This window comes from Lithohypha guttulata (assembly GCF_036872675.1).
Source record: "Lithohypha guttulata strain CCFEE 5908 chromosome Unknown scaffold_1, whole genome shotgun sequence".
NCBI classification, from domain to species: domain Eukaryota; kingdom Fungi; phylum Ascomycota; class Eurotiomycetes; order Chaetothyriales; family Trichomeriaceae; genus Lithohypha; species Lithohypha guttulata.
Genome location: NW_027042750.1, coordinates 5,342,617 through 5,362,733, shown reverse-complemented (window position 1 = coordinate 5,362,733; position 20,117 = coordinate 5,342,617). Strand labels below are relative to the sequence as shown.

The window sequence follows — 20,117 nt, the reverse complement described above, 5'->3', positions numbered from 1 at the left end:
CTTTCTGACTGCAACAGGTAACCACAACCACGAGCATTCTCCTCCCACAAGGTTTTGTGACATCCTTTATCTGTAGGATTTCTGGTATCTGGCTCGGGCACCTGGACCACCGAATTTCTTTGGCTCACACTGTCTGCTGTCTGCGACTAGTAGGGTTCGGTCGTATTGCACCAGTGCGCTCTTCAACTGGTTCTTGCTGTACTCGTCGACGTATTTCTGGTAGTATGCTACGATAGACTTGGCGATGGCTTGTCGAATGGCATAGATCTGGGAAGTGTGACCACCACCAGTAACTCGGACTCTAATATCGACACCGCTGAATTTTTCAGGACCAAGGACGAGAAGTGGTTCGTAAACCTGGAAATATTTTGTTAGTTGAGCATTCCTGCGATATTTCATGATCCATATTCCAGTCCTGAGCGCATTCTGAAACATTCTACATAGAGGTTGTCGAATTTGCGTACCTTGAATCGTAGGATCTCGGGCTGAACGAGCGACAGAGGCTGGCCGTTGACCTTAATCAAACCTCGTCCTTTCTTGCAATGGGCCACAGCAGTGGCAGTCTTCTTCTTGCCGAAGCATTGAACGCTCTGAGGGGCAGACATACTGGGCGATCGCTGTCTGTTAGAGCAGTTGTGTCAAGATGTCGTAGAAACGTGGCTTTCGCGACGACGATGTTCTCTTCAATGCTTAGAAAGTTCGTGCGGGAGCCGCATCTCTCTCGCCAAGAGAATGATGCACCGAAGATCTGCCGTAAGCCTTGCAAGGCTGACTCTACACTTGATTCGAGGTCACCCCAATGAGCATTTGAAGACAGTAACTAACTGGTGGTCATCAGTAAACGGAGCCCGGAGGAACCCTGACCCTGTGGTATCGCAAGATTTGACCACCAGATACAGGCAAAGAGCACAACTCGAAAGCTGGTTCGGATGACACCCTGACACTCTTTACACGACGCAATCTCATTTACACGATCACGAAAAGCTAAGGAGCCTCGTCATACGCAGCAGCAGCACTGCGACCTCCTTCAACGAGCACTTTCCTTCGACCGACAAAATGTCGCAATCTCTAGGTCGCACTCGCCTAGCCTACTCCCGCACATGGCACACCCTCAACCTCTCCACAGATCCTCGACCGCTCGGTCGTGTAGCGACCTCGATAGCCCAGGTTTTGATGGGCAAGAACAAACCGATATACGATCCAGCAACCGATTGTGGTGACTACGTCGTGGCTCTGAACTGTGCACATATACAAACTACCGGCAAAAAACGACAGCAAAAACTATACTATACACACAACACAAAGCCCGGAAGTCTCAAGTCGATGAGTATGGACGCAATGATGAGCAAGTGGGGTGGTGGTGAGGTGTTGAAGAAGGCGGTAAGAGGCATGTTGCCCAAGAACAGGTTACGAGATAAGAGGTTAGCACGGCTAAAGGTATACGAGGGAGAACAAAATCCATATGGAAAAAATCTGGTGAAGTTTGCTGGGAGGAAATTGAGGCCAGACTCGGGTATTGCCGAGGGTCAAATTGTGGAAGCGATGGCCAAGGTGAAGATAGAAGAGCCACCAGAGAAACAGCCGGCGTAGTTGAATATGGCAGCGAAACGATATCCACAAAAAACAGAGCTATACTACAAGTGGTTCCAGCAAGGAAGGGAAATATTCGCGCTCCGTGAGGACATTTTGATATCTAGCTTGCTTCGCGCTTGCGCAACCCATCCGATGTTGGTAGAGAACACGGTTCGATTCTCAACACGAGGCCAGTCAAGTTCTCCAGCTAGTTGGTGTTGCCCAGACTCTCGAACTGCAATCCCAAGTTACGAAGCTTGCGTAAGAGTGTTGCTACTTTTGGAAAGCCCAACGGTTCACTACAGACGCGATGCATTACAGGAGCTTACTTGAGCTGTAAAGAGTCTCGAGCCTATGGAAACAGTGGCGTTTGCATAATGGCTGAGGGTGAAAGTTTGCCGGCGGACACTGTGTCGAGGACATTGATTATACCCATATTGTATGTAAACAAGGTTTGCTTGATTGACATGACTCAAATCTCAGACACAACTACGGTTTGGTGATTTCCCTAAACTAACATGCAACGTCAATGCACAATCCCAGCACTTGGTAGTTGCATCTATCGGCTGACGGTGACCTTGATCAATCCATTCGGATCGCTCTGTGGAGCATAAACCTCTGCATCCTTGCCAGTATTCTTCAATCCCTTGTGCCAGCTCAAGTCGATTTCAAAGTAGTGCTTGTTCGGCAGTGAGTAATCGACGTCTGTTACCATACTCTGGGCTGCCAAAATCTCCTCGCACATCTTGTACATTGTATTCTGCACAGATGGCGACTCCTCAACAGCGAAAAGTCTGAAAGTGATCTCTCGAGCCTTGATATGGGTCTCATTGAATTGTGTAACCTCCTTTTGCACAGCTTCTAGACCGGAGAACGTTGACCACTTCCAACCTGCATCCACGGATGTGCTAAGGATACGATCCCATGTTTCTGGCAGTGCAGTATATTCATTACGGTAGAAAGAGTGGAACATGCTGCCAGTTGACTTCAGAACAAGCAGATCGCTTATGCCAGAGCGGATGCTGATTCCTGTTCCTCGGGTAGCATCAGCTTGAACGAGTCGTTTCTCGGCACCGTCACGGTAGAAGCTATGGGGGTGCGGCTGGCCGTCGACATCCATTCTGGTCCATCGATGCTGGATGATGTTCACATGAGCGACGCTGATGTGCTTGTATGTATCGATGAAGTGCTGGCTGAGTATAGCCCCAAAAAGCTCAGGTGGATTGACTGGATTTTGCTTAGCCGTGATGTAAGTGGTTTGCTTCATTGTGTCAGTGGCTACGACATTGCTGTTGTCAGCTTCGGTATAGCTGGTCTCGATCTCGCCCTCCAGGAGGACACAAACCGTCATCTCGTAGACAGTATGGGTTGGTGGATTAGTAGACTCATCTCGGTGTACTTTGTACACACGAATATTGTCCTTGCCATAACGTGCTGCGGAGACTTTAGGCATAGTGTCAAAAGGTCGTGTCTTGAAGTTTCCTAGCTCTATTACAACGAAGTACTTTGAGGCTGGAACGTCCGTCGTCCTTATCCTGGCCGGGATATTGCTTGAGGAGTCCGGAAATAGTTTCCCAGTCTCGGTGATAAGGTCGATCAGACTCGTAAAGATCAAGTTAGCTGTACGAAGTTAACGGTCACGTCGCTACTGCTCCGAGTGGTATACAATTAGGGGGAACTCGCTGAGAGACATTTGGATGGAGGGAGCTACAGATATATGCCCTGGGATGTGTTGCGTGATGCTTATCAGTGCTACGCAATACGATCTGATTCTGGTCTCAACGGGCAATTCCAATCGAGCGGCTTGCAGCGAGCCGGTAGTAGATCAGATAGCAGTATGTGAATTTTGAGTTGTCAGATATTGCTCGACACGTATTATTGGGTCCTCAGGGTTCTGCTTTGAATGTCCTCATAGGCGTACGATTTCTGGCGGAGGTCGCCGATCACGCAGTATGAAATGGGTCCAGAGCACATCGTCTGATTTTGGTGAGATACAGCTCCTGTCAAGCATGCCGGTTGCATGCTTCTTTCTGGTCTTTCTCACTCAGTGGTTAAATTATATGCAAGATGCGAAGACTCCATCTTGGCTAGCTGTATGGTATCAGTGAACGCAGCGAAGACTTCTCTTTGCTTTGATCTAGAAGGAAGTCCCTCGCACAACTCGAAGCATTGCAAGGATATCGATGAAATTAGAATGGAAATTTAGTCAATGGACACGAACCCAAGAATAAACTTGCCGGCGTTGGACGGTCGGTCACAAGTCGAGTCGGCAAGGCACTGCATCTTACATCCTTATGTTTCTTGTAGTCGACGAGCTGGAGTTCATACCACGACGTTAATGATGTTCTTCGAAACCCTGTATGGTATAAGTTCGAGGTCGTTCGATGAGCGTGCTGCGATGCACGAGTAGTGAACGCCTCTATTGTCGCTGAGTTAGGCGGGCAGGCACGACTTATTAAGCTTCCCTAATTAAACGTGTCAACCTCGGGTGGATCGCTCTTTCATGCAGCGTCCCTTGACTTTCTCCCACCAATGAGCCGTTCGTGCTCGAGGTGTCAGATCACGATTACGTGTACCACGACAATCTGACAACTGTATGAGGCTCACAACTCTGCTTTGATCACTAGTCTTCTGGATCGTCTATACAAGCTCTTGGAATGAAAAGTCGAGCGCGACAGGAGGTACCAATAATGCGCGCCAAAGCCCACGGACTGAGACGAGACTCGACACAGACGACACAAAATAGAAGATAATACGATCTCTCTGCTGTTGTGGTCTCCATGGCTAGATGGCATCATCGGAGCAGGCTCATGCAGGCACGCCTACGCAACGAGTCGGCTTCAAGCATACGTACCGAAAGAGTGACGACCTGAAGAATGCGTTTGCAAGGTCAAACACCAGGGATAACAGGTCCCTGTCCAGTGGCAGCGCAAATGAAACCAATCTTGGACTGCGACCAAGTCCGGTCCCAGCTAGCATACCTGGTAGCTTCGCTCCGGACATGCGATCGATCGTCCCAAGTCGCAGCCACACACCACAGAATGAGATGTCCTCAAGCGCTCCATATCGTGCCGCCTTGACGGCTCGTTACTCGACGGATGATGAAAGGCAAGGAACGACAGAAGAGAGGCAAGCCGTTGTTCGGGACAAAATTGCGAAAGAGATGAAGATCAAGACGGGCACTGAAAACATGTTAGAGGCACTGATGGCCAAAAATGCAAAGCAGAGCCGTGATCAACGGCTGAGGGTTGAGCAAGAATTGGGTACCGCGAATCGCAAGCTAGCAGAGCTGCAACAGCAATTAGACGAGGAGATACAGCGAGCGACAACTCCTGTCACCCCACCGAATAAACGTATGTCCAGCTATTTCCGCGTGAGTCCTAGAAAGAGTCCCCCAGATGCTCTCCGCGACGAAGAAGTACAAGAGGAAGAAGAGGAAGCTGAAACAGAAGACGTTGAGGACACCTCTCCAACGGTCGCATTTACGGAGATTCTACAGCAACTCGAAGCCGAAGGACTACAGCCAGACTATTATATTGAACGTGCCAACAGACTTGTCGATCTGTTCAAGCGCAACACAACTTTGAAATACGACATAGCGTGGAGTGTCTTTAGCGGTCGGGTCCAACTTATGCTGCTTAGTGAGAGCTCAGATGTTGTGGCTGCTGGTTATCGACTAACTCGACACGCTATCGCCGATCGATCCTCCCTCAAGACAATCAAGTTATTACGAACCGATGAACTGGTGACCCTCTCGCTGGTTAAGAAGGGGAAAGCAGTTCTAGAAAGAGAACAAGCTGTAAAATTTGTGCGAGCTTTCCTGGACGTCAAAGATGGGGTTCATGAGGTTTCTATTGCAGTGGTAAGAAGCCTTGTGGCGATTGCAGAACATCACGACGATCGCTTGAGGAGCATGTGCTTGTTAACTCTAGCAGAGCTCTTAGCCAAGAAGCCTGATCTTCTTGTGGCCGCCAACGGCTTGACCACTTTGACCGATGCCCTTGCGGAAGGGTCATTCCCTGCACCCGAAGGACTTGTGGCAAGCTTCATCTATCTTCTAGATCATCCTCGGCAGCGACAGTATCTAGGATCTGGCCGCGAATTCGAGGCAATGTTCGCTGCCTTTACGGACCCACTGCTTGTTAATGGTAATGAGGAGAAGCTCAAAACATGTGCAAAGGGTATATCAGCCATGTTGAAGACCTGGCCTGGCTATCTGACGCTAGCAAGAGACGGAGCTGTGCCCCTGAAGTCCCTGATCGAGTCCCTGGTATATCCTGATGCCTTTGCACGCGATCTAATCCTTGAGCTATTGTTTGATATTCTGCGCATCAAACCACCATCGTGGTCGCCATCGTTCCTAGCAGGAAGGCGGCTCACCACATATGGACGGGTTTACCAAGCAGACCCCGACATGAAAAGAACAGTGTACCAAGTTTCGGGCAGCAGGTTCGACTTGACTGTCCATTTCACAGCGATTGTTCTTGCAACGTTACTCCAAGCCGGTCTGGTGCCTGCGCTCATGGATCTGATCAAGTTTGAAGAGGATTCAGCCATGAAAAGAAAATGCACACTGCTTGTTACAGAAGTTCTGAAGCTTGCGTACCATTCCCTACCACGCAGTATGAGCGCTGGGATACAAGTCTTAGGTGATCTCCTTTCGCCGTTCGATGCGCCAGGCATCACCTACATATCTTCAAATACGAGCATGGTCTACCAAATTGAGAGTATCAACCGAACTGCTAATCGTACGGGAACTAACTCAGCACAAAGGACACTCGATGGCGATGAGATGGCTGTAGGTCCACAGGCACTGGAACGTGCCAAATTTACCGCAACAATGGACTCGAAACTGTTTATGCAGGCAGTGCTTGACACAGGCGTCCCCAACCACACCAATTATACCAAATGGAATTGGAACCTCATCAACAACCTGATCGAAGGCCCATTGACAAATGCGAGGCTTTTAGAAGAGGCCTTGAAAACAACAAAATTCGTGAAGAGGTTGATCGGCTTCTACCGACCCTTCAAGTGGAGATTCTCCGTCATCAGGAATACGAGGCCAAATCAACGATATGTACGCACAGGATGTGCACTTATGCGTGCATTATGCCAGACTCAGATTGGCATTCAGTTTCTGACAGAAAACAAGCTAATGAGGCAAATCGCCGAATGTTTAGCTCAACTCGACAAGTTTAGTGGTCTGACATCGTCAGCACCATTATTTGACAAGCACAACATGATTGACTACCTCACAGGAGGTTATTTTACCATGCTCGGAGCACTGAGTGAGTCACTGGAAGGCATACAGATTATGGAGCGCTGGCGTATGATGAATATGTTCTACCACATTGTACAGCTTCCGAAACGGGACGACTTACTCCGAGCACTGCTTGGCAACATGGATTACTCTTTAGATTCTCATCTGCGGGTCATGCTTTCTCAAGCGCTGACAGCAGTGCCCAAGGATGTTAGGCTATTCGCCACTAAACTACTACGGAAATACGCAGTCGGTCGAATGAGGTACTCAGCAGGTCTCCAGGATGCAGACGGCTCGCAGTGGGCAATCAAGCTTGTGCTGACTCAGCTTTACGACCCCGATGTTGAGGTGTGTGAAGTTGCTGTCAAGATACTAGAAGAGGCATGCGAACAGCCTAGTCACCTCGAGTTCGTCGTGAAATGCCGACCCGCACTAGATCACCTTGGCGAGATAGGTGCACCACTTTTGTTGAGGTTTCTCTCGATCTCGACTGGATACCAGTACCTCAGTGGGCTAGATTACATACACCAAGAGATGGACGATTGGTTTCTGGGCAGAAATGATTCCTACGTTGCTCAAGTTGAGGCGTCGTTGGCGAGAGCATATATGGATCCTGGCGTTTCCCGTAAAAACACCTATGTCGATGACCCTGACGAGTACAACGATAGTGGTTTACTGCCCCCCCATTTTTACAGAGAGCTGGCAAGAACCGAAGAGGGCTGTAAACTGCTGCTGCAATCCGGCCACTTTTACGAGTTTGCTTCTACAATTCGAGATTATCGCCTGGATGAAGAGGAGGTTGAGGCATTGGTCAAAGTCAAGAGCTGTTTGTGGGCTATTGGGAACATAGGATCTATGGAGATGGGTGCCCCTTTCCTCGAGGAAAGCGACATTGTTCATTCGATCGTGAGGGTGGCTGAGGGAGCTGCAGTCATGTCCGTGAGAGGTACTGCTTGCTTTGCACTTGGGTTGATCTCCCGAACAACGCACGGATTTGCAATGCTTACCGAGTGCAACTGGGTCATCACAACAAGCTCTAACGGCAGCTCCATGGGGGTATGCGTGCCACGTGACCCGGGAAAGTTGTGCCTGAAGTCGGAACGAGCTGCCACTTATGAAGACCGGCGAGCACAGAAGCCAGACATGGAAAGATATCGAGCAGCCACTTCAGACCCAGATTCTGTGTTCGCAAGAGTGCTGAGTCTAATTGTTGACATGGGCAACTCTGTGATGTACAAGAGAGTTGCAGCTGATTTGCAACAGCTGAAAACTAAACACGCTCACAAGTTTGCTAGTGCAAAGCTGTTTCGAAAAACTCTTTTCATATTACAATCACACCACTATCGGCTGCAGGCACGGCAGTTCATCCTAGATCTCTTTGACAGAGATGTGTTGAGGCAAATCGTGCTCGATGAAGACAGCGCCGAAAGTGAATCAGATACTGGGTGAAGGGCGTGCTGGGCATAGAAAGAATTGACAGTCCCAAGTACCATACTCTGGCGAGACGTGCACCGATGGACGGCGACTAATGCGCTCGAGCCAAGATGTTGCACAAGTTGCTGCTTGTCTACGATACGACGGAAATGCATTAGCACTGACATTTAGAATCCACGGTTGAAGGACTGGGCCTGGTCCAGGTCCATATGTGGGTCTCGGATAGCACGATCCGGGCGCGCGAAGCTGATGCTGCCCACCAATTTCGAACCATTACCCAATTCAGTTCTAGTTCGAAAATTTATAGAACGCAGTGCTGCGAAGAATCACGATTCAAGTCAGATCTAGAACTTTCCAAATGCTTACACCCGTATGAAGCGTGCATTGCTTTGATTCTCGATTGAACCAGAGAAATTTTTTATCCTGCAGAATCCGTGCTTGGGACCGGTTTTACCGGTACAGCACATACGAGTCCTAGTCGAGTATTGTCGATCCTGATATGTCTCCGCACGGGCTTTACAGTAGCAGCAACATACACCACCGAGGAGTGAATTGATACACTGCGGATCTCTTCCTGTGTGCTTGCAGTGAATCTCGATCGGTTGCAGGCGAAAAGAGCAGTACCAGAGCAGATGCTGCAATTGGATACGCACACCATTAGTGTCCCTCATCTATTCCTGCTGAAACCATCCGAGACCAACGGCTGGATGTACTGAAACTGGTCGACCCGGCTGCGTACAGTACCGCAGATAGCAGGACCGCAGATTCACCTTTGCGCTTTCCGCCATTGTGGTGGCACTTTACCAGCCACAGAGGTGCTTAAAATTGTGCAGGAACGTGACCTGGAACCTTTTTCCATAAGGTCATCATGATTTTTCACTTGAGATATCGCGACGGCAAATTGCTGTAGGATCTGCTATATTTTCGTGTGAAGACCGGTAAAACTCCGAACCTGAACCCCCGCCACAATCTATGACGAGAAGATTCTCGGATGCCACGGTATGGCGATTGGCTCGTGGGCGAGTCGTTGTCGTTTTCCACCAGCCAGAGATAGGCTTGACCATCCCTGGCACACCTAAAAACGCATTCGGATGTTCGCCTGTAAATCAGGTTCGATCACACCTTCCAATCTAGATCTTCAAATCCTCGAAGTCTCACGAGCATCGGCACTCACCTCTCTTGTCTGTCCCTTCTCGGCCAATGATGCCATACCCTTCTCTCAAGCACTACTCCATGCACGTCCTAACGTTGATTTACTTGTGCAAAATACAGGCCGAAGCCCTATTCGACTACGCCAGCAGCCGTATGATTCGTCCTCGCCTTCATGGATCTAAAATCTTCATTCGTGCTTCTTGTTGTTTGCCTTTTCGAGACTGCATTCGTCGGCCTTAGCCTAAGTCTTGAGGTCGTTGATCTTCCATTCTCCGAATCTCGAATGTCACCATATGCTTCTTCGCTACCATAGAGAACACCTTCCGACTACCTGTGCTCTGATTTCAATAGTCTGGTATTTCGGCAGTTTCTGACTAACCACCAAGTTCGCCGCCGTCAATTCGACCTGGAAGCCTACTATAACCAGAACCTTGATCCGCAGAGGCGATGGCACTCTTTTATTACTAACTAGTGCCAAATATCTCGTGGGTTGCGAAGCGCTCTCCAACAGCGTCAGTTAGCCACACGAGTACGACGATTACGAACATCCTGAGCCTCGCCACTCAATCCTCTGGCAGGATTTCAGACAACATTATCAGCTGTTGAATACATGTCACGCAGAGATCAGTCTTTACTCAGCGGATATTGAGACATCCCAGAAAAGAGGCGGAAAATTGAATACATTCACTACTATTTGAGGTGGTGTGGCCGTCTATATGAGCAACGATGAACCTGAAGAGATGGTGGACGCCAGCCATCGCGGCTTGAGACCTCATGAAGACGCTAGAGCCGTTGTCTGGTTATTCCAATGCGCTCAGTGTTCATACCCAATCCACGAACCTATGATATTACCATGTGGCAATTCGATATGCAGACGCTGCATGCCATCTTCATACGTTCGTGCAAATATCACTTATCCCCAAAATGTTGGCCGGGCAGAGGGATTTCTGTGTCCTATTGAGGATTGCGCTGCAGAGCACTCTATGGCAGACTGCAGCCTGGACATCACTTTCAACAAACTCATTGAGTTGGCTAGGCAGGTTCTGATCAATACTCCGAACACCCTTCAGGCACATCTCCAGCTTGACGAAAGGCTTGATTGGCATAGCCTGAGGAGGAGCAATATTGATGTCATGCCGCGGTCACGTGTATTCAACAGCGGAAGGATCTCTGCGACTTTCGCTATGGCCAACGCTGGCGAGCTAGACCGTCGTTCGAAGCTTTCGTTCACTGCTTTGACCGTCGACAGTGTTCAGAACGCACGAGCACTTGACGATGACGTAGTTGGCAGGTTGCGCGATATTTGCCTGGCGGAACTAGAATGCCACGTGTGTTACGGCTTGTTCGTCGATCCCGTCACAAGCACATGTGGCCATACCTTCTGTCGGAAATGTATTGCAAGAGTCTTGGATCATACTACTTTATGCCCGAGCTGTCGGCGTCCTATGCTTATGCGTCCTGGTGTGTCGAACGAACCTATAAACAAACCCCTATCACAGCTTATTAATGGTCTACTCCCCGAAGAACTGGCAGCTCGTATCACTAGCCTTCAGCAGGAGGAGGAGTTGAATCCCGAAGACTGGATGCCTCTATTTCCTTGCACCTTAGCATTCCCAGACATGCCGGCCTTTCTTCATATATTTGAGCCAAGGTACCGGTTAATGGTTAGGAGGTGTATCGAGAATGGCTCACGAAAATTCGGTATGGTAATGTACAACTCACAAGGATCTATACAGGGTTCTCTTGGGCGCACTCAATTCTCACAATATGGTACTGTCCTCTACGTATCTCGAGTCGAGATTTTTCCTGATGGCCGGAGCTTACTCGAAACTCAAGGCCTACACAGATTTCGGGTTTTGGAAGCAGGAATACTGGACGGATATTATATTGGTCGGATACAACGCATTGACGACATACCTCTGGCCGAAGAAGAAGCAGCTGAAGCTTTCGATATGCGCGGTGAAGAACCTACAGAAGGCGATTTCGAGGGTCAGCTCCGTCACATGTCAACACAAGCATTGTATCAGTATTGTGTCGACTTTGTCGAGCAAGCACGCGCCCGATCTGCAGATTGGCTACATGAACGTATGCTGGCAGTGTTCGGACCTCCTCCACAGGACCCAGCTGTTTTCCCTTTCTGGATTGCGAGCATCTTGCCAGTAACAGATGACCAGAAGTACGCTCTACTTCCAGTAACCAGTGTTCGGGAACGCTTGAAGATAACGGCAAGGTGGATTCGTCTTCTAGAAGAAGCTTCTCGGTAAGTCACATCTCTTTCACGGATCATCCCAAATCGCACAGTCTTTTATTCTTTTTGAGGTCACGGGGCCTGACTGGTGTTTTCAAGTGCAAGGTTACGGTTTTTGCGCTTAGCTAGGCTACTAGGACCAGAATTGGAAGCAAGCGAGGTAGCACAGCCTGAAGAACATTCGGAGATGACTCAGCGCGCATCTCAGACCACAGAACCAGAAACAGAACCCACGCAGCCACTCGCGGTCCATGATTCTCCACCTGGAGCAGACGAACATCCTGCGCTTCCTTCGAGTGAAGCACAATCGCAATCAGAAACAGAAACAGAAGCTAACGATGAGAACTAAATGTAGGCAACAGTCTTCATGTATAGTGTTATGACTCGCGGCCAGCGGTGTGTTGGCTTTGCTGGTCACGGCCATGATTCTATTCTCACCACATTTTCGACGTTTCATTATAGATTTCATCCTCTTCGAAAGCGATTCAGCAAGCGATACCACTCCGAGCACGGGCTCGACGGAAAAAACAAGCGGCAGTGATTGGGCCCGCTTCCATGTGTCTAAGGCGTTTGTGTTTTTGAGCTGGATCTTATGGATAGGCATCCAGGCTATGATACCCCTATATGTTATGCATTTTCAAACGAGGCGAGCACGCAGAAGGGGTAGGGTTCTACCAGGGTAAGGAAGGGTTGTCTATATCATGTGGTTGTGGTCGATGGACTTTGCAGGATGTCTGACAATTGCATCAAGCCTATAAACAATCTTTCAAAAATTCTTTTCTAGGTCTGTTGGCTGTCAAGGTCATGCAAAAGCATCTCTGTATATACTATACTATACTATACTATACCATACAATTCATCATAGCCTTGCTCCAATTACTATTTGTCGGTTATCATGTTGCTGCTCCTGAGCGCAGACATCTGTAGTGATACTTGGTTCTTGATTCGCCTGTCTCTCTGTAGTACAATAAGCCTCGCACGCCTCGATGCAGATTCCGGGGTAGAGCGTTTGCGGAGTTCATCTACAAGGGTACTTTGATCAACGTATACGGCGTATCCGCTACATAACCGCCTTGCACTAGTCTTTACACAAATTTATTGGCCTTTTCAGCATATACTCAAACTTTCGGACGTCACATTTCTGAGGAGTTCCCCATCTACCCGAACCAGATACTGTCACGTCCTTACAATATCAACATTACAAGCGTTGTATTGCTCAATTACGAATCAGACTTGTTTCACAGGTCACGGTAGCCCCACCCGAGCTAGCCTGCATTATACAATGATATCAAATTGATTGTTTGGTGGTGTAGAATGTTTGGCAAATGAAGGAAGTACTAGTACCTCTCGTTCAGCATACATGTGACTGAAGATCAAGAACGTGGGAGGTACTGCTGTAGTTACAACCTGTCTTGTAAAGTTTACTTAAGACAACTAATACAAAAGGCATTGACAGTTCCATACTTAGCAAAGATCAACCTCATAAAGCAATGGCGCAAAAAGTCCAATCACTCGCAGCAGCAGGCATAGCAAACATGTCCTCCGAGCCCTACGTCAAATTCGATGACGAAGGCGTCGAACCCAAGATCGAAAACGAATCAGAACTTCAGAATCAGCTCTTCGATATCATCCGCCGCACACAGGAGCATAACTTTAGCATGCACAGGCACGCAATGCGAGCTACACACGTCAAGACCCAAGCGATTGTGAAAGGGCAGCTGACGATTTTACCTGATTTGCCAACAGAGCTTGCTCAGGCGATCGCGTCTCCAGAGAACGCGAAACGAGCACATTCAGTAGCCATCCGCTTTGCAAACGAGCCATCTTTCTTACAGGATGATCGCGCGCCAGGACCGCGAGGCTGCGGTATGAAGGTCTTCGATGTATCGGGTAACTTTATGGATTCCCATGGTTCGAAAACAAAGACTCAAGATCTCACTTTCAACAATGCGCCACTCCTTGAGCTACGAGATGTAAAGACTACCGTTGAGATCTTTACGATTCGAGAGCGGCATTTTCGCGAACCAGAGAAGATTGGGCTGGAGTTGGATAAGCGGAGTGATAGGTCGTTGCAGAAGGCGCCGATGCAGCTTCCCAATCAGCATTTTCTGAGTTATACGATGTACTCGCAGTCGGCGTATCGGTGGGGTCCGTATGTGGTGAAGTATGCGCTGTTTCCGACTGGGGAGTATCAGGCTGCACTCGAGAAGTCGCATAAGATTACTGATTCTTCGTCACCGGAGCAGCATTCGAAGTGGTTAAGGGAGTGGTTTAGAGGCACTCAGGATGCGACGTATGACTTGAGAGTTCAGCTGTGTCAGAATTTGAGGGCACAATCAGTTGAGGACGCGAGTCTTGCGTGGGATGAGACTGCTTTTCCTTACCGGACTGTGGGGAAATTTGTGCTGCCTGCTGGGCAGGATGTGTTTTCGTCTGATAGGAGGACGTTTTGGGATGATCACATGAAATTGAATGTGTGGTATGGGCTTGAGGAGATGAGGCCGTTGGGAAGTGTCAATCGATTGCGTAAGGAGTTGTATCAGAGAAGCGCTGGATTTAGGGGACACATAAATGCTGCAGAGTATACGGATGTGAGCAGTGTTGATCAAATACCATGAGCTTGTTCATGTTCTGTCCTTCGTGAAGAAGAGATTTCGACAGTCGATACTGCACGCGCGATGTATACACGTATAGATGATATTTCACACAGCTCTCCATAAAGCAAACTAGAGCTCGGGCAACTTTCAGCCCGCAAATTCACGCCTGCACAAGGTCGCCGTGCCTTTGCAACACTACCGAGGTGTAGAAGACGAAATCCACTACTAGTATGGCTAACTCTGCATGGAGAAATCACCATCGGTGCACAACCGGCATAGAGGCAATCTAAGAACTCGTTGTCTTAACTGAACAGGCTCTGACACATGACTCAGTGAACGTGCAGCTAGCCTCGAAGTGGTTACCGACCTTAAAAGCAGCGGGCTGCGACGACGTACCACGGAGAAGTTGCACACGAAGAGAAGAGTCTCTCCATATCTGGCAAGAAATGTTCCTTTATGTGAAAGGTAACAACTGCGGCAGCTGATCGAATACCAACGGATGACTCATCGCCGAACTCTTGATGAGCTCTACTACGTATCTCTTAGCGCCTTCACAAGCAAAGCGTGCTTTCTCATTCTAGACAATCTACTGTAGCTCTTGGCTCCGCACGACTACCCTCGACAAACCTTGTGGTCAGCATGAGAACCACTCCCGAAACACAACAATCCACGATTCCAACCATTGTACGAGCTGAGGCAATCGACATTCCAACTATCGTCTTCTTAGTCAAAGCCGCATACACCAAATACATCGAGCGTGTAGGTCGTGAACCAGCGCCTATGACTGCAGACTATGATCAGCTGCTGCAAAGTCACGAGATATATGTATTGCGGGTCGCATCGACATCATTAGCATGCAGGTCTCATACCACACTAGCTGGTCACAATATGTCTCCCGATCCTAATATCGATCATAACGTTCTCGGCTCAATCATCGTCAAGGCACAGGATACATCCCTACACATCAACAACCTAGTCGTTCATCCAGATGCTCAAGGTCGCGGATATGGACGACTACTCATGGACTTCGCAGAGCAGCTAGCTCGGGAACGTGGATTGAGAAGGCTGCAACTGTACACGAATGTAAAGATGTGGGAGAATGTGAAGCTGTATGAAAAGCTGGGATTTAAGGAGACAGACAGAAAAGTAGAGGACGGATTCGAGAGGATGTATTTCGAGAAGTTTGTTGATTGAGAGGGCTTGACTGAACGTCCAAGTACGAAGTTCAATCCTGCTAGGTTCGTCGATAGTGCTAAACAGGGAAAACTTTGGAAGCTGTCGAGCTTTAGCAACATTGATCAGATTGTTCGCTTCGGGCCGCATACAGATGCGAAGCGAGTCGACCTCAAGATAGCCTGCCTGGGAAGGTCACCTACCCGTTCGGGCAATTTTATCCAACTTCATCGCCCAGATCGCGTCGGGTCGCGTCGCATGCGAATCATGCGCAAGCGCAACCAAGACCCCAGCACAAAGAGGTCAACTGAACCTGCAAAACAACATCCACGTCATCAGCAGCAATATAAACAAAACTAACACAACATTCGTCAGGTGTTGTAGACCAAGTCTATCAGCCATGAAACCGATTATCAAAGGCGCTCCAGCACCGCCAATTTGCCCAAAGGCTGCAGCGAGTGCCACACCACCGACATACTGCTGCTTGTTCAATTTCTGAGACAGTAGCAGCACGCCAGATGGGAACATGGGACCGAGAAAGAAGCCGCAGCCACTAAGCGCGAACAGAGCGACTTTGATGCTCGATGTCAATTTGAAGATAAGCTCCGAAAGTGTTCCCAGGACGATGTAGGCAGAAACCGAGACAGGGAGGCCGAAGTATTCTGTCACAGGTCCGAGAAAGAATCTCCCAAGAGCCATACCGAGCCAAAAGATTGACGAGGACAGAGAAGCTGTCGTAGAATCGGCATGGCGGATGCGCTGCATGTAAGTCGGCGTCCAGTTTGTGAAAGATGATTCAGCACCCAGATAGACAAAGTAAAAGAGTCCACACAGCCAGACGAGTTTCGTTCGGGGAGAGCTCCCGGTTTCCATCTCCTCAGGCTGGGGATCATGTGCTGCCGAATACCTTTTCAGGTCCTCGTGTCGAAAAGCTGCAGCAAGGACAATGAACTCAAGGATGGTGAACACGATCATGATCCGGTAAAAGACATACCATTGAAGATTTACCTGAAGTACAGCGACGCAGAGGACTGGACCTGTTATGCATCCGAGCGCGAAAGACCCATGGATCAAGCCCTGCACGACGTTGGCGTAGGGCAGTCGGCTAGCCCAGGCACATACGCCAGCGTCTGAATGGCCAGTTCCTAGACCTGCAGCGAGATGTGCAAATAGCACAACGAAGAATGGTGGACCAGTAGATAGTGTCGACATCGCAACCACGTGAAGAAAAGGTGCTGCAGATGCCATTCCTCGCCAACCATAACGGGAGAGAGTGTTAGTGAGTGAAATGGTGCCGCAGACATAGCCAATGACTCCAAGAGGAAAGATAAAGGCAGCTTGGGTATCGCTGAGGCTGTAATACGATTCGACCTGTAGGGAGTAGTTAGCGAATCAATGGTTTGAGCTAGTGTTATAGTGACATGGCTTACCACGGGAAGTAGAACCTTGGAGATACTATTAGCAATCAGTCGGGCGATCCTTATAGCTAGTGATACATACTCCTATTGATGTGACATGCATGCCCGTTACAAAGAAGCAAAACATCACAGCAGCAACCTTGATCTTGCTCTCGAAGTGCCGCCATTGCAACAGCACCAACTCTCTCTTCGTCTTGGCAGTCGCGCTGTTGTGGACAGTGGCAGTTCTTTGATCCACGGCAAGGTCTTCGCTATCGAGATCGTCCAGCAATGGCTCGTGCTCTGCTGAAATGCTTAAGCTTCGCCCAGATACTGACTCGGCCATATTGGTGGCAAGTTGTGCTGAGACAAAGTATCGTGGTAGCAGGGGTCAACTATGAGGTTCCTGTCAGGCGTTCAATCGAGTACTACAGTGGCGGCGCATGGCATGAGTATCTCAAAGGGATGCAACATAGCTGGAAGCCAGATTTTTGGTATTCGAATGCAAGCTGGCACTCAAACTTGACGGTTGTTGGTTGATACACTGTTCAAAGCTGGAAAGTGATGCCTGAGATCGTCGTTTTAGGTCTTGGACCACTCTCCAGGAATCATTTTCCCCAGGCAGCGTTAGGGTTGCAGTGTTCGCACGAGCAGCAGTAAATAACTTTACATCAGTGCAGGCTCTCTCTCTGAGCGAAATATACTGTGTCAAAGAATCATGCACAAGGAGGAAGCGAGGCAGTTTGACCAGACTCTCGAAGATCACGAGGTTTTGGTCGAAGCCCTACCGATTGTTCATCATTCTTGAACACGACAACACAGACACATAAACATGGGTTACAGGCAGGCCCTCGTTGCATCGAGATTACCTTGCAACAGATGTTACTTCGTGACTAAACACTGAGGTAGTGGCGAGCTCAGTTGTCCTCACTATTGGACTACAAAGCATCACCCTTTTGGGATACACATCAGTACTGCACGCTCAGCAAGGACAATTTTATATGCCCTCAAAATCACCACCTGGACCATCTTCCTCATCTATCTCTCCATCCACAATCTCTTTTGCAAGCTCTCGCTCTCGCTCACGTGCTTCCTGGGCTTTCTTCAATTCGAGTCTGTGTTGGTTCATTGGGAAGCGCATAGCCTAGAAGACAAGAGTTAGCTTCGTGATGGTCAATGATCTCGTGGTTATGGAAAAGCTTACCTTGACACTCTCATCGTGTAGAGCCAGACAAGCTCTTATTCTTGATGAGTATGCGTCAAACGGCTCGTTGCTGCTGTATACATCACCCACATCCTTGCTCCTCATATAGCCATGTTCATGATCCAGAGTGGCTTCGATGACACCATCTCTGATCGCCTTAGCGACAATGTATTCTGCAGACTCTTCGCTTTCCAGACCAAGACGTAAACACATGTCTCGGAGAGAGATGCGTGCATAGGATAGGGACATCATGCGTATACCAGTCTTGATGACGTTTTGTCGTAGTCGAAGGATGAGGGTATACGTGCTGTCGGCTCGAAAGACGGAGCTGTATTTCTGAGTGAGGTTCTGGAAAGCATTCACGTCGCCTGAAGAGACAGCTTGCACCAACTGTAGGTAAGGGGACAAGATTTTCTCTAGGCTGGGCTGTCGGAAAATGGCCCGATCGGGAATATCTCCCATCAACAGTTCGACCACGATGAGTAGTTTTGTCGATGCTTGGTAGAAACCACTGGCCTTGTAGGATGTGGGCGCCTTCCGAGTGGCACCTATCAGATGGTCGTGTGCTTCGGAGTAATTCAGTTGAATCGCCCTGATTCGGCCAAGATAATACAGGTATCTGGCGACCTGGTTGTTGGCTGCGGAATCTGGAAACTGAGTGTGCGAGATGAGAAGGTCAGCTTGTGTGATACGGGAGGTAGAGAGATAGTTTCGCAGAAGTAAGGTGATGACCGCAGCTTGAGTATCTTGGTCTTTTCGGAGAGTGGCAGTTCGGAGAGCGTCGAGCAAGGTCTTTCTGATGGACACAACCGCAGCGTTCGGGCTTGGTGGCTTGGGATCAGTCTCCTCAAGGAAGAGAGAATAGTAGAAGTATGCTCGTGCGGCCAGCGAATCCAAGGTGCGCTTGTTCAGGGGCTTTAAGTAACCGATAAGTCCTTCGGAGAATTCAGCTCCTGACTCGATATTCTTTGTGTCGTAGAAGTAGACCTGGATGAGAATGGAAAAATAGACATCGACCTCTGCAAGGATCTCCTTGGGCGTAGTGTCGCTCTTCTTAGAGGCGGACTGTGCCGAATCCTTCTTCTTGACCCACGCATCAGCATCAGCTCTTGGAAATCCCTCCTCATCACCCAATGCTTTCAGCAACGCGAACGAGGTAGGAGTAGGAGTTGTGTAGGTTTCGATAATGACACGTGCTAACAGGTCGGCCGAGAGCTGTTTCCGCACAGAAGGAATATTCCGCAATACTCGCAGAGTAAAACGAGGGTCGAAGAGGCTGACTGCTTTTTCGAGTAACGTGAGATTGGCTTTGATGTCTGTGTCACAATTAGATATCGACTGTGCTGAAGAAACGAGTCATCATACCTGCAATGGCTTTGGCCTTTGGATCGACTGGCGGGTCTTTTAGTTTTGCCTCGTCAGTGCCATTCATTGCGACATCCTCATTCTTTCCTGCATCACCTTTCGAAGGTGGAACTACCACAGTCATTTCCTCGTCACCAACCTTGTCCTTGGGTTTTTGTGTATCTTTCTGCGACTTGGACTTGCTGTCCTTCCTCTTGTGGTCGTTCGGTCTGCTCACGCTGTTGCGTTTGCCTTTGTCTCCACTCATCCTGCTCCCACAAGTTGACTAAGAGTGTGGCGTTCAATTGCGACAAAGACTGTGAGGATAGAAACCGATTGCAAGACTGTGTTCTTTGCGACCAAGACTCTAACAATCGTGGAGAGAACAGCAAATGTGCTCAGGACAGGTGGATAAGATATAATACTGCTTCTCCGGATATGCTGGACCAGGGCGAAAGTATGATGCGTGTGGTAGTGGTTTCGTTGTTAAGCAACAAGTACGTCGACTGCAGCGTCAAGTGTTAGAGATCGCTCGCTTGATCCAACATGCAACCAGAGGCTGTTTGAGTGCCGAGATGGTAATATCTGTAAGACGTGAAGCATGAGAGCATACCACTTGAGGCTTTGGTGTTGATTAATGGAAAGTGGGCCCAAGGCGACTGCTGCATCGCGTCACCGTGCACTTCGTTCCTGCCGTGTCTGCGCTGAAACGGGTTAATTCCCAAGCGATCACCGC

General features: G+C 49.0%; 9 protein-coding genes across 9 annotated transcripts; 5 read left to right on the top strand and 4 right to left on the bottom strand.

Moving 5' to 3' along the window:
- Positions 1 to 66: 66 nt before the first annotated feature.
- Positions 67 to 605, bottom strand: RPS16 (40S ribosomal protein S16; the record flags this gene model as incomplete). The annotated part of the gene is made up of 2 exons (XM_064896342.1): positions 67 to 357; positions 465 to 605. The coding sequence occupies 2 exons, from the start codon at positions 603 to 605 to the stop codon at positions 67 to 69; spliced, it is 432 nt and encodes a 143-aa protein (XP_064759029.1).
- A 451-nt stretch (positions 606 to 1,056) lies between these two features.
- LTR64_001966 (uncharacterized protein) lies at positions 1,057 to 1,590 on the top strand (the record flags this gene model as incomplete). The annotated part of the gene is made up of 2 exons (XM_064896341.1): positions 1,057 to 1,380; positions 1,438 to 1,590. 2 exons carry the CDS (start codon positions 1,057 to 1,059, stop codon positions 1,588 to 1,590), a joined length of 477 nt encoding a protein of 158 aa, XP_064759028.1.
- A 541-nt stretch (positions 1,591 to 2,131) lies between these two features.
- On the bottom strand, positions 2,132 to 3,025 carry LTR64_001965 (uncharacterized protein; the record flags this gene model as incomplete). Its single annotated transcript, XM_064896340.1, has 1 exon — positions 2,132 to 3,025. The coding sequence occupies one exon, from the start codon at positions 3,023 to 3,025 to the stop codon at positions 2,132 to 2,134; it is 894 nt and encodes a 297-aa protein (XP_064759027.1).
- A 1,335-nt stretch (positions 3,026 to 4,360) lies between these two features.
- On the top strand, positions 4,361 to 8,281 carry LTR64_001964 (uncharacterized protein; the record flags this gene model as incomplete). Its single annotated transcript, XM_064896339.1, has 1 exon — positions 4,361 to 8,281. The coding sequence occupies one exon, from the start codon at positions 4,361 to 4,363 to the stop codon at positions 8,279 to 8,281; it is 3,921 nt and encodes a 1,306-aa protein (XP_064759026.1).
- A 2,321-nt stretch (positions 8,282 to 10,602) lies between these two features.
- Positions 10,603 to 12,015, top strand: LTR64_001963 (uncharacterized protein; the record flags this gene model as incomplete). The annotated part of the gene is made up of 2 exons (XM_064896338.1): positions 10,603 to 11,678; positions 11,796 to 12,015. 2 exons carry the CDS (start codon positions 10,603 to 10,605, stop codon positions 12,013 to 12,015), a joined length of 1,296 nt encoding a protein of 431 aa, XP_064759025.1.
- Positions 12,016 to 13,156: 1,141 nt separating this feature from the next.
- LTR64_001962 (uncharacterized protein) lies at positions 13,157 to 14,284 on the top strand (the record flags this gene model as incomplete). Its single annotated transcript, XM_064896337.1, has 1 exon — positions 13,157 to 14,284. One exon carries the CDS (start codon positions 13,157 to 13,159, stop codon positions 14,282 to 14,284), a length of 1,128 nt encoding a protein of 375 aa, XP_064759024.1.
- Positions 14,285 to 14,902: 618 nt separating this feature from the next.
- Positions 14,903 to 15,457, top strand: LTR64_001961 (uncharacterized protein; the record flags this gene model as incomplete). Its single annotated transcript, XM_064896336.1, has 1 exon — positions 14,903 to 15,457. One exon carries the CDS (start codon positions 14,903 to 14,905, stop codon positions 15,455 to 15,457), a length of 555 nt encoding a protein of 184 aa, XP_064759023.1.
- A 282-nt stretch (positions 15,458 to 15,739) lies between these two features.
- Positions 15,740 to 17,179, bottom strand: LTR64_001960 (uncharacterized protein; the record flags this gene model as incomplete). The annotated part of the gene is made up of 3 exons (XM_064896335.1): positions 15,740 to 16,807; positions 16,867 to 16,881; positions 16,937 to 17,179. The coding sequence occupies 3 exons, from the start codon at positions 17,177 to 17,179 to the stop codon at positions 15,740 to 15,742; spliced, it is 1,326 nt and encodes a 441-aa protein (XP_064759022.1).
- Positions 17,180 to 17,830: 651 nt separating this feature from the next.
- RPN3 (26S proteasome non-ATPase regulatory subunit) lies at positions 17,831 to 19,649 on the bottom strand (the record flags this gene model as incomplete). The annotated part of the gene is made up of 3 exons (XM_064896334.1): positions 17,831 to 17,977; positions 18,038 to 19,353; positions 19,403 to 19,649. 3 exons carry the CDS (start codon positions 19,647 to 19,649, stop codon positions 17,831 to 17,833), a joined length of 1,710 nt encoding a protein of 569 aa, XP_064759021.1.
- Positions 19,650 to 20,117: the final 468 nt, after the last annotated feature.